Source organism: Microplitis demolitor, chromosome 8 (genome assembly GCF_026212275.2).
Source record: "Microplitis demolitor isolate Queensland-Clemson2020A chromosome 8, iyMicDemo2.1a, whole genome shotgun sequence".
Taxonomy (NCBI): Eukaryota; Metazoa; Arthropoda; class Insecta; order Hymenoptera; family Braconidae; genus Microplitis; species Microplitis demolitor.
In genome coordinates this window covers 11,381,224-11,394,136 of record NC_068552.1, presented here as the reverse complement: position 1 = coordinate 11,394,136, position 12,913 = coordinate 11,381,224, and the positions used below count along the sequence as shown (strand labels likewise).

Sequence of the window (12,913 nt, the reverse complement as noted above, 5' to 3'; positions counted from 1 at the left end):
TTTAAGTGAAAAATATTTTTAAACAATAGCTGTCACTATTATATTTATTTGTTATAAGTTCTTAGTTATAATTATTAAATAGTTAGATACTTTATGAAGTGTTAGGATATTACACTTGTGTGTTCTTCTATTCCGATTTACTCACTGAAAACGTATACTATGGTTGCTTAAGATTGCTATTAGATTTAAATTTATCAATTGTTTATCGACGTTCATCCTAACAAAATTCTAAGCTGTATTTCTGCTCAGCTATACAATTTATTTTATGCGATTCTCATTATTTTCTGATTCTGCCAAATAATACATTTTTTCAGCAATTGATTTCAATTTGAACGTTTCCATGTTCGCTTACATCAAACTTGTTTCTCCGGATAACAAATTTGATACCGTTGAGACGTCACGTATTCTGAAATTCCGTGCGCCAATCGATAAAAATAAACATTATAAGGTTGATTATGGGGATACCGTCAAAAAAGCTCTCATTCTTTATGTTGAACGTAAGTTATAAATTTTTTAAATATTTATCTCATTTTTTTTTTCTTCTTTTTTATTTTCATTCTTTGTTATTTTTTTTTTTTTTTTTTTTATAAGTATATTACTACTTAAAGTATTTCGAGAGATCTTGTAACTATTTTTGTCTCCACGTAATTCATTGCAATTAATTTTTCATTTCTATATTTTTAATTATGTAGAGACTTTAGAAGCACTGGAAAATAGAATATCTACAGAAAGGTCAAAAATTCCACCAGCATATCTACAATATTCAGGTACCGAAGAAAGTGATTTTGACACCACCAAACGTAAAGAAAAAAATAGTGAAGTGAAAAATTTCAAAACTATCCTCGATAAAAAACTTCTCTTAAAAAGTCAAGAATTATTGGTAAGTTTTTATACAATTCATTGCATTATTGGTTTCTATGATTCATGACACAATTCAATTTTTAAAATCGGATTTTTATTAAATAAAGTCTCAAACGTGAAATCATACTAAAGCAAAAAAATCATATGACTTTATTAAATGTTACTGGCTAAAAGCGATTACGGGCTGTCGAGTTCTGAAAATTTTTCGATACGAACCATTAGTTATAAATTTCAATCGTTACCAAGAATTTTTTTTTTTTTTATTAATCAATTAACGAATAAATTTTCATGGGATAACCAGGTTTAAAATTATGGTTGATATACTTATTGTTTGTAAAACTTGACCTGTTATCTTATCATTTATTAAGAATTATACGTTTAGAAGAGAAATCTTTGAATGAAAAATGAAGTAAGAATATGATTTGCTCGGATTAAATAAAACATTATTCTCATATCTTTGCCGGATTTTGTACTTTACTTTGACTGTAGCAACTGAATGTTAATCTGAATGTTTCGTTTCAATTGGTCCGATTGATTCCAATAGGTTCCAATTAATCTCCGATAGACTTTCTATCGGAATCTAATGGCTTTAATTTCAGTTACTTTTTTATCTGAGTGATAAAAGGTTGTTCAGTATTTAATTTTCTATACTCGGGGCAAAAAAATAAATTGATTTCGACTTTTCTGACTTATTTGACTTGCTTTTGACTTAATTAACTTGATTTTGTCAGTTTTCATTCTTTTGACTTCGATATGACTTTTTTAACTTAAAAATTTAAGTCAATTAAATCAAATTCAAGACAACGAGACTTTAATTTGACTTGGATGGCGTAAATAGGTACTAAGTAAGACAGCTAAGTCAAAAGCAAGTCAAAACCAAGTGTGTTTTCATATTTTAAGATACGAAAATTCATTCAGTTCTGTCTCGCTTTTGACTTAGTTGTCTTACTTAGTACCTATTTACGTCATCCAAGTCAAATTAAAGTCTCGTTGTCTTGAATTTGACTTAATTGACTTAAATTTTTAAGTTAAAAAAGTCATATCAAAGTCAAAAGAATGAAAGCAGTCAAAATCAAGTTAATTAAGTCAAAAGCAAGTCAAAAAAGTCGAAATCAATTTATTTTTTTGACTCGGGATGACATACTGTAATATTTTTATGGAAACTAGTTATACTTTTGCTTAACTAGGAATAATATTTTTACGTACTCTGACATCACTACTCAAACTATTAATTACAAAGAGATATCTAATTATTTTGAGTAATGATGATAGATTTTAAATCTATCATACACATTATGAATGTATTTCCGAAAAGTTTGTAATTAATTTTGTAAATATTTTTCTAAAAAGTTTTTTTATTGTATAAATTGCATACATATGCATGTATATATATATATATATATATATATATATATATATATATATATAGCTGAGTACTTTCTGTAAAAAAGAAATTTCAGACAGTACTGTATACTATCTACACTATATCCATTACTCTTTGGATAGTACTGAGTACTATCCTGGACAGTAGTAGATATAGTCTAGATAGTAGTGGATACAGTCTAGATAGCATATAGTACTGTCAAATTTTTTTTTTTTTACAGAAAGTACTCAGTACTATCCCGAAGAGTAGCCACTACTTTTTTTTTCCGTGTAGCTCGAATGAGTTAAAATTATTTGAATCTAATTTTGTAGGATTCCTGATTTAAATTTCGAATTTTGTTATCTTATTACTGTAAATATTATCTTATGATGTGTACTGATTTTGATTTCTAATAGTATAACTTACAGCTTTATTGTTCATACAAACTTATTTCAAAAAATATCTTAATATATTCTGCAAAAGTTTATGTTTTTCAAATTCCAAACTTATTTGTATAAAACTTTAAAAACATATGGATTTTAGGATCATTTTTTGGCAAACTATGTTTAGGGAAATAATTTTTAATCGTGTTGATCTTGAAAACTCATTGCTTACGTGATTTAGTCTGGAAAATAGATTGCTAAGGGAAATAATAATTGTTAATTCTTTCAGCCGTTTTTTTAACGGGCTCATTTTAAATAATCTATATTTTTAACATTGCATTTTTTCATGATAGCATCATGGCACCCGATAAAAAGCAAAGATTAAATAAACAATATTTATTACCTTCTTGTAATCCATTACGTGTATCAAGAACAACGCGGAATCGATGGCACCGCACTGCTCAGCTAGCATCACAAAGCTGTGTTAATACGGACACAAATAAAAAACCCAATACTTTTTTAATGGAACGAAAAGATAATAACTTAGACTTTCATAATAGTTCTGAAGATATGTTACTAAATCTTAATTTGCCTGGAAATACACATTTGGATAGAAAACACTGTCACTTATCAATACTCACTAATCAACAATGTAATAATGTTTCAATAAACTCATCTGATACTGAGTTCCCAAACTTTGACCATCTTAATGATCTAGGCGATTCTGACGAAAAGGGACAGCTTGTATTTACTGAAAGGAATTATTCTCACGGAACAGCGAATGTCATTTTAGATAGCTCTTCGAATAGTGATGATTGTAGTTCTTATGATTATGACAGCAATTGCACATCTGATAGTGATTTTGAAAATTCATCTACTAATGATACTATTTACATGTCCGATTCTGACTCAAATATTCAATCTAATAATAATTCAAAAAATTCTTGTAATACTCATTCTACGAAATTCAATACAGACTATATGCAAAGTAGTACAATCATGTTTCCTCAAGCACAATTGACAATATCAGATGTTCTGCTTATGATTACTGTATTTTCGGTGAATAAAAATTTAACAAAACAAGATGAAGATGATTTAATTGATCTTGTTAAAGTTTTGGCTGGTCCAGAGTTTGTGTCGTGGAATACATCACATTACGCACGTGCAAAAACATATAATCCTCCAAGTTCTAAAATTAATACTAATTTCTATTGTGAAAATTGTAATGTAATATTAATAACACATAATAACAGCAAGAAGATGAAAGAAACATCGGCTATATGTAAAGATTGTGAAACAAAGTATAAATTAACGTCTGAAAGCTCCAATCAATTCATGATCGTTGATTTGGATTATCAGCTAGAGATGCTTTTAAATGAGAAAAATGTTCAAGAGGATTTATTACAAAATTTAGACGAATACAGAAAACGACCCAATGATGGAATCATTCGTGACATATATGATTGTAAGCTCTACAAAAACCTACAAGTTCATTCCCCAGGAACATTAACATATAATGTTAATACTGACGGTGCACCGGCATTTAAAAGTTCGAATCGCAGTTTTTGGCCGATACAATTGTATATAAATGAACTTTCCCCAGAAATCAGAACAAAAAATATGATACTTGGTGGAATGTTTTTAACATCAAAAGAGCCAAGTCCGGAACTTATGAAGATTTATTTATCTAAGTTTATTGACAATGCTGAGAAACTCATGACAGATGGATTAAATATCACTTTGAATGGTTCAAAAAAGCAAAGGAATTTCAAATTTCATTGTCTGTTAATATGCGTAGATTCAGTTGCAAGGCCAGTTATTCAATGTCGTTATCAATTTAGCGGCTATTCTGGTTGTAGTTGGTGTTACGCTCCTGGAGAATATAACAGCTCAGCTATTCGATATCCTGTAACTTTAAATGATCCACTTTTAAGAACTAACGAAAGTCACATTAAGGACGTTAGTGAAGTAGAACGACTGAATAGACACATCAACGGTGTAAAAGGACGTTCGGAATTACTTCGATTGAAATTATTTGATTGTGTGTGGGGTCTGCCTGTTGACTATATGCACGGTGTTTTGTCAGGTGTCACGCGACAATTGTGGTCTATATGGACTACGCCAAAAACTCCATATTATCTGAATCCAACTGATCGCAAGGAAATTAATAACCGTTATCTTAAAATAAAACGCCCACATGAAATCCATAGAATTGTAAGGCCTATAAAAACTATGGCGAAATGGAAAGCGTCAGAGTGGGAGTCGTGGTTACTTTTTGACAGTTTACCTTGTTTGACTGATATTCTAAAAAAAGAAAATTTGGATTCTTATTGTTTGCTTGTTTCAAGTATATTTAAATTACTGTCCGGTAATATCAATGAAAGAGATATCAGACAATGTGAATTTAATTTATTACAATTTGTTGGTGAATGTCAACAGTTTTATGGGAAATCCTCTATGACATTTAATATGCATTCCTTGTTACATATTGCAGATTCTGTTCGGCAAAGTGGACCACTCTGCTCGAGTAATACTTTTCCATTTGAAAATGAGATTTTTTACTATAAACGTGACATCAATGGACCCCATGGAATTTCTCAGCAAATTATCACATCTAATTTAAAAAAAAAGTTTATCAGATACAACATTGATAATGCTACTGAATCAATTGTTTGTCGAAATTATTGTAAAAAGATTATTCTTCCAAAACTTTTGACAAATTATGAACGTACGATCAATGATGTAACTCTTATAGGTAAAGGAAATGACCCGAATAAAAAAATTAATAGTCTTGTTTCCCAGCTGAATATTGAAAAAATTGAGTGCGTCAAAGTCTTCAACAGGTGTATTTATAAAAAAATGATTCTTCGTAGTGTTCATTATACTCGTGCGAAAAAAACTGATGACACCGTAATAAAATTGATTTCAAAGAAAATTATGCGGATTCATGATTTTGTAGTCATCAATAATACTTGTTTTTTTTATGGTCGAGAGCTTTTAACAGCTTCAGCAGAATTTTGCACTTCACATTTACATCACATTTTTGAAATATCTGAAAAACAAGGAGATGAAATTTTGGTTAATGCTGACTGCTTGGACGCGAAGTTGATTTTTTTCACAACTGGAATCAAAACTTATATCTCATTATTACCGAAACATTTGGGAATATAATGAGGGCGTCTCAATATTGTTTTTTGTGAGTGTTCAACACTTTAAATATTATACAATTATTTTTCTAATGTAGCTAATAGGATTTTCATTTGTATCTAAGTTGTTTCCTCTGTGCCTGTGATGATAATTATTGAATTTGAATAGCCAAATAATTTTAGAAAATTTACTTTTTCTATATCATAACTAAAAAATTTTCTTTTCTGAAAACTAATTTCTTTTTAGTATAGAAAGTGTTAGCTATTATATAAAAAAAAAAATCAATGGCTAAAATTCTTTTAATTAATTATAATTGAATAATTATTAATATTATTAAAATTAAGGGCACTTTAATTTTCATTGAATATTCCTGTAGGCTATGGATTCGCAAACTAATAGCATCAATACCAAAGAAAATGATGTTAATACAGCCAATAAATTTTTGGAAGAAAATCAAGAAACACTATCTAATGAAAATCCAGATGAAGGCGATTCTAAAGATAATGAGAAATCACAGAAAGTTACAACCATTGAAGAGCTTTCAAAAATCAGTAACGACATATTGGATGACCATAAACAACAGGTTGACAAAAAGTCAAAAGTGTCTAAGGTTTGTAATATCTCATCTACTTATTATAGATAATTATCTAATTGATATGTTCAATTCAAAAGTATTGTATGATAATACAACTTTAAAGGATAGTTTTATTGGATAAATTACTGTTTTAGAAAATTAAAATTTTGCAAAATTCACCGTTGAGCAGTCAATTTAAGCTCGCCATGATAGCAAATGCAAAAGTACGTATTCCAATTTATATAAATTGTAGAAAATTGTGATTTAAAAATATTTAGTAAAGAATATTCTTCATTGTCATAATTCACAATTTAAATTTTATTTATTTTCATAATCAACTTATTCAGCAGCTAGACAGCGACAAAATTACAGGAATATCTGTACCTCAGGATGATGAGCTATCAACACATCAAAAAGTAAGAAGTCTCGAGTCTTCCAATTCTTTTCAAAATAATGATTCTAGCTTGAATATTGAAACCGCGGATTCCCAAAACATTGGTAAAAAAAGAAAAAAATCTGGAAAAAAAAAAGATGCCAAGAATAAAAAAGTAAATGAAATTCATTAACCAAGCATTAGAATTTGTATGATTTCGTTTGTCAAAGTTTTTAAATCAATAAAAACATGCAATTTCTGACTTCTCTAGTTTATAAGTATTAGAAAGATGACTACAAATAATATCAAATTAATTTTTATTACAGCGTAAAAATAACTCTCTTTTGAGTATGGAGCAAAATGAAGAGGTATATATATACATGTATATAAAAGGTTTACTAGTACAACCTAGTAATGCCCATTTAAAATATATAAATGATAGAAGATAGTGTTAGCGAACCATCGATATGTAATTACACATACATATCTTAATTCATAAACGGTAATTCATTTTTCAGAGCATTAATCTTAAAGCTGTTGGTGCCATTGAACACAATTCTGATAAAGGAATGGCTGAATTTCCCTTTGGTGAAAACCAAAAATTTGTCCATGAATCACAAAATGATGGTGCTAACAGTTCAGAAATTGTAAAACCGACTCGCACAAAAAATAAAACGAAAAACTTAAACAAATTGAATCCAGTAAGTTTTCTATCAATAGAGTAGTTTTATAAATTTTAATTGATCGCTTTCTTATGTAAAAGAATCTATTTATTAGCTAAATTGTTATTCTAAACAAATATATAATTTATAAATGTTTACAATTTTCAGTAGAGAATAAAATATTGTAAAAATATATACTTACGCGTCTTTAGTTTAAAATCATTATTTTATTATTAGTTTTTTTAGTGGTATTAATATTGTATTTTATTTTTGCACTAGAGTCCGGATAACATTTCGAACATAGAGAAGGAATTAATTCAAATCAATGGCAGTATTTCCGTCTTACAAAAACAGCTGTCAGATTTACAAACATTTGTGGTAGAAAAACTAACAGCTAACGACGAGAACTGGAAGCAGTTAAAAAGTAAACGACTATTGTTTGGTTGAAAATATTTTTTGAAATTCTCATTTTATTTCCCATTGATCTCTTTCTTAGAATGAAAACATTAATGCATAAAAATTAATATACTTATTTCAAAATTTGTAGATACACCGTCAAAATCAAATGATGACAATGCCATTGATTTAAATGATATTAACCGGCCCCCTGACATTGGATATGTTCGACTTGACACCGGAATGGTAAAACAAATTTTTCTTGATAAACATATCTTCATAAAATTTAAAGCCAGCTAAAAAACTCTATACAGCAACTTATTTTATTTTGTTTCTTTATTGTTTCAGATACACTTAGGTCAAGGTGTGTGGTTACCGAAGGTTACTTATGATAATGCGGTGTATAACGCAAGCACAAACGCTATGTTTGTTAAAAATATAGCTGTGGCAGTTTTTGGGGACAAATACCTAAAAGAACATAGTGTCAAAGGAAAGACTTGTAACAAAACTAAAAGCACTCCAAGACCTGCTATCGATTCCACCAAGGCAATAGCTATTCATGGTATAAATTATTTATTTATAATGTAAATAACATAATGTAAATTTTTTCGGTTATAATGGATTTAGTTTAATATTTGTAACGTCCGCAGTAGCAAACGATAAACCGTCTTTTCATACCGTTAAAAATACGAACAGAATAGTTTGACAGAAAAAATTTTTGTTTGTAACATTTTAATATCTAACAAAATCATATTTTTTTTCCTTACAGAAATATTCAAATATTATTTGAAACAAAACAAAAATATGGATGGTCAAAAACTACTGGACGAGGCTTCGTTATTTGAAGAACATATACGAAGCAAAATATCTGATTTACTTCGACCACCTAGACAAACTAAAAAAAAAGGTACATGAGCGAGTTTTGTTGTCACATATATAAGAACAAGAAATTCAATTTTACAAAATTGGTATTTTTTCTAAATTTTACAAGTCTTTACAAAAATATTTCACAAATATTATGATTTTTTGAAATTTAATCGACTTAAGGCCATGCTCAGGCAGTACCCCCCACTTTTTAAAAAAATTCAATGGCTTTCAACTGTCATAACCGTATTAAAATTATATTAATTAATTAAGAAAAAAATAAAATTTTAATTGAAAAAGGGAGAACGTAGTCGTAATTTCGCTAAGATATAGGTTTAAAAAAAAATTACTTGCAGTTGATATCAATTGTAAGCTGAACGAAATTTGTAAAATAAATTTCAGTAAAATCTTCATGTCAATTTTATAATTCGAATTTTCAAATTTTATAGGCTAAAATTTATTTAACAAATTTCATTCAACTCCTGATTGATATCAATTGCAAGTAATTTTTGCACACCTCAAGCGCGAAAGCACTGAGGGTGCTTTATGATCGCTCTAAATTTTTTGACTCATTCACTCACATTAAATTATCTCTAGACTTTTTCGATTACACTAAAATCGGTCAAATTTTATACTAACACAAAGACAATTTATTAAAGAATAATTTCGAACCAATATTAAGTCGATTAATTATTCCATTAATTAAATATAAATTATTTTAATCCCAGTGACACGAGTTGTCAATTGTCGTGTATGAAACGTAGTAAACCAAATAACTCGATAGGAACAATTAATCGGTCTAAATTTTTTTTATTATCTTTGTATTTTTGATCACAAGAACCCTATTGAAAATTACTGTTTAAATCTTTTTAGTTTAATTGTAATTAATTAGAAACGTAAAACTGATTATTTACGAAAAGTTTAGCGGCCATTTTTATTTTTACTATTGTTATTATTACAAAAGTAAATTTTTTTTGCACACCTCAAGCTCGAAAGCGCTGAGGGTGCTTTATGATCGCTCTAAATTTTCTTTTTTTCTCCCCATTAACTAGTGGCAGCAGCACTAGCGTAAAACCATGGAGAATAGAGACTCTATTCTCCATGCGTAAAACAGTAGGTTTGAAAAAAAAGAGTGACATCTACAATAAAAATGCGGGATATTTAGAAAAAATTCAAAAAAAAAAAAATTAAACTGGAATCAAGAAATAAAAAAATCAAATTAATAATTCAAAAGTTGAATAAAAATTCATAATAAAAAAAAAAATAAAAGTAATGATTAAAAATAAAATGAGCGATTGAGGTGTGCAATTTTGGATTTTCCAACATTTTTAGTTATTTTTAAATACTATATCTCGGTAAAATTACGACTACGTTCTCCTTTTTTCAATTAAGGTTTTAATTTTTTTTTTTATTAATTAATAAAATTTTCATACGGTTATGATAGTTGAAAGCTATTGAAATTTTTTAAAAAGTGGGGGGTACTGTCTGAGAATCCCCCTAAGTCATAATAAAAAATATGTATTTTTTAATCACAGGAGCTAACATCGTTCATACTCAAGTTAAGCCGACAGAAACAAATACTACTAAAGCTCAAAATTCAGATGATGATGATACTTCATCTGACAGTTCCTCAACCGATTCCAGTGGCGATTCCTCTGATGATGTAGCGAAGCAAATTGATTAATTAAGTTTTTTGATCGAAATTATTTGCTTCTTACTTTATTATTATTATCTTTATTATTGTTAGATATTAAAAAAAAAATACTCTTAAGTAAAAGTTGAGTTTGAATTTTATGATAAAAATTATTTGCTGACTATTTAATTACTACTAAATGTTAAAAAAAAATTCTCTCAAGTTAAACTTGAGTTTAAGTTTTATAATAGAAATTATTTGCTAACTACTTAATTATTATTGTCTTGATTATTATTAAATACTACAAAGAAAAAAAAAAAATAAAATTAACTTTAAGTTTGACATTGAACTCTTTGTTTTTGATTTTTATTTTTAGATATCTATCGTCCATTCTGGTTTCCAGATGGCATTTTTTTTTTATTATTAAGTTAATAATTAATGAAAATATATTTTTTAACAATCTGACTGATAAGTATTTACAAACAAGTGCTCATAAGGAAATCATAATTTTTTAAGAAAAGTCAATATGGAATCCCAATGATGTCAGTGTTCGGTCTTAGTAAATTTTCCGATAGATTCATAACTATAATATTTTACTTTTATCTGGATATTTCAATTAGTTTGCAAGTATTTTCGATATTAAGCTGATCGGGATGTACAATAAAGTCTCATAAGATAATCATGATTGAAAATGGAAAGTTCCGATTCAATTTCAATGCTCTTATTGGAGGATGGCCGTGGATCTTCCAACAGAAATCATTACTAAAAAGTGTTAATTATATATCTGGATATTCTCATTAGTTTGAAAGATATTCATAATCTGGTTATGGGAATTTTACAGATAGATACTCATAGGGCAATCATTATTTTAAATGGGAAATCCAGCTTAAATCCTAATGATCTCATTGCTCTGTCTTAGTAGATTTTCCAATAGAAATCATAACTATTATGTTTTTATAGAATCTGGATATTCCAATTAATTTGCCGATATTTTCATAATTTAGCTACTAAGTCTTTACAGATAAAGTCTCATAAGATAATCACAGTTAAAAAATCGAATGTTCCGAGTTAATTCCAATGAACATATTGTACGATCGCTATGGATCGTCCAATAGAAAATTATTACTAAACAGTGTTAATTTTATCGGGATATTCCCAAAATTTACAGGTTCTTCATAATCTGCCTATGCAGATAAATACTCATAGGAAAACCGTAATTTAAAGCGGATGTTCCAATTAAATATCGATGATAATGATGTAGATTGGATGTTGTACGTGGAGATGCAGATACAAACTCAATATGCGAAATATGAGCTTAATCAGATTATTCCATACAATTACTATAGACATTTAATAATTCCTTGAGCATCATGTATATCCAAATAGAAATTTTAATTACAGACAGAATCTAATAGAAGATCGTTTTTTTATATTTTAAGTTTGTATTGGGATTCATATGGATTTGCTGTGACAAAAGCACATCAAGTTACAATACAACATGTTTTCTATCGGAATTTATTGGATGTTTTCAACAGGGTAGGGAATTTATTCAAGTTTTTAACGCCGCTGGAAATATCGATGATCAAAGCCAAAAGGATCATTTTTTGTTTGAAGGCTGATACCTCTGCGACAAATCGTCCTACAAGGTTAAAAAAAAGTCAAATCGAAGATGAACAAATTTGTTAAATGACCTATGCATTGGTTTAGTTGAAATAATTTTTCTACGGTCCCTGGGCTCTTCAGAAAAAAAAAAAATTGAGAAATTTCTTGTCTCGCGGTATTTCTCATGTTTGCGCAATAGCCGGAGCTCTTAAAAAATTTTTAATAAAAATGTACTGAAACTAGAGATTTCAATCTATAAAATGCTTTTTTTTTTTAAATCTCGATACGATTATTTTTCACAAAGTGCCAGCCTTACAAATATCCCAAAAAAATTTATAAAATTTTTTTGTTCCTTTAATTTTTTGCGCTAGTGTATGAAAATACGTGAAGATACATTAAAAGTTTTTAACCAATATACAGGCCATATAAGATCATATATGATCATGTATGGACATATATAAACAGATGTGAAAAAATATAAAAAAAATTTAACCGATGTACAATTCATATAAAATTATATATGGTCATGCATGATCATATATGAAGGACCATAAAAATTTTTAATTGATGTTCAACTCGTATAAGATCAGATATGGTCGGGAATGAACATATATGATAATACATAAAATTTCTTACAAGTTATTTAACTTTCGTGAAATCAGATATAGTCAGGTATAAAGAGACATGAAAATTCTTTACAAGATGTTTAACGCATATAAAATCAGACATGGTCAGGTACGAACATATATGATAAAACTTAAGTTTAAATTTTAAGTTAAACTTAAGTTGAAATTTTATTTTTTTAATTTGTTAAAAATGAAAAAAAATCAATGTTAATTAATTATGTTCATTAATGTTAATGAACAATAAAATTAAAACATTATTTTTTTAGTTTAAACAATTTTTGTCAAACCTATATGTATATCATATATGATCATATCTAATCATACCTAATCATGTACGATCAGACATGGCCAATTTTCATACATGATCATATATGGGATTTTTTTTCTTGGGATATATTAGCATGAGACTAACTGGATAGTAGTAAGCGT

At 28.1% G+C, this 12,913-nt stretch overlaps 1 protein-coding gene across 1 annotated transcript; it reads left to right on the top strand.

Moving 5' to 3' along the window:
* Window positions 1–323: 323 nt before the first annotated feature.
* Window positions 324–10,427, top strand: LOC103572819 (uncharacterized). The gene is made up of 12 exons (XM_053741149.1): window positions 324–497; window positions 693–880; window positions 6,131–6,364; window positions 6,484–6,552; window positions 6,676–6,876; window positions 7,028–7,069; window positions 7,220–7,402; window positions 7,643–7,787; window positions 7,911–8,005; window positions 8,108–8,321; window positions 8,529–8,666; window positions 10,159–10,427. The coding sequence occupies exons 1-12, from the start codon at window positions 341–343 to the stop codon at window positions 10,305–10,307; spliced, it is 1,815 nt and encodes a 604-aa protein (XP_053597124.1). The 5' UTR covers window positions 324–340; the 3' UTR covers window positions 10,308–10,427.
* The last annotated feature ends 2,486 nt before the right edge of the window (window positions 10,428–12,913 follow it).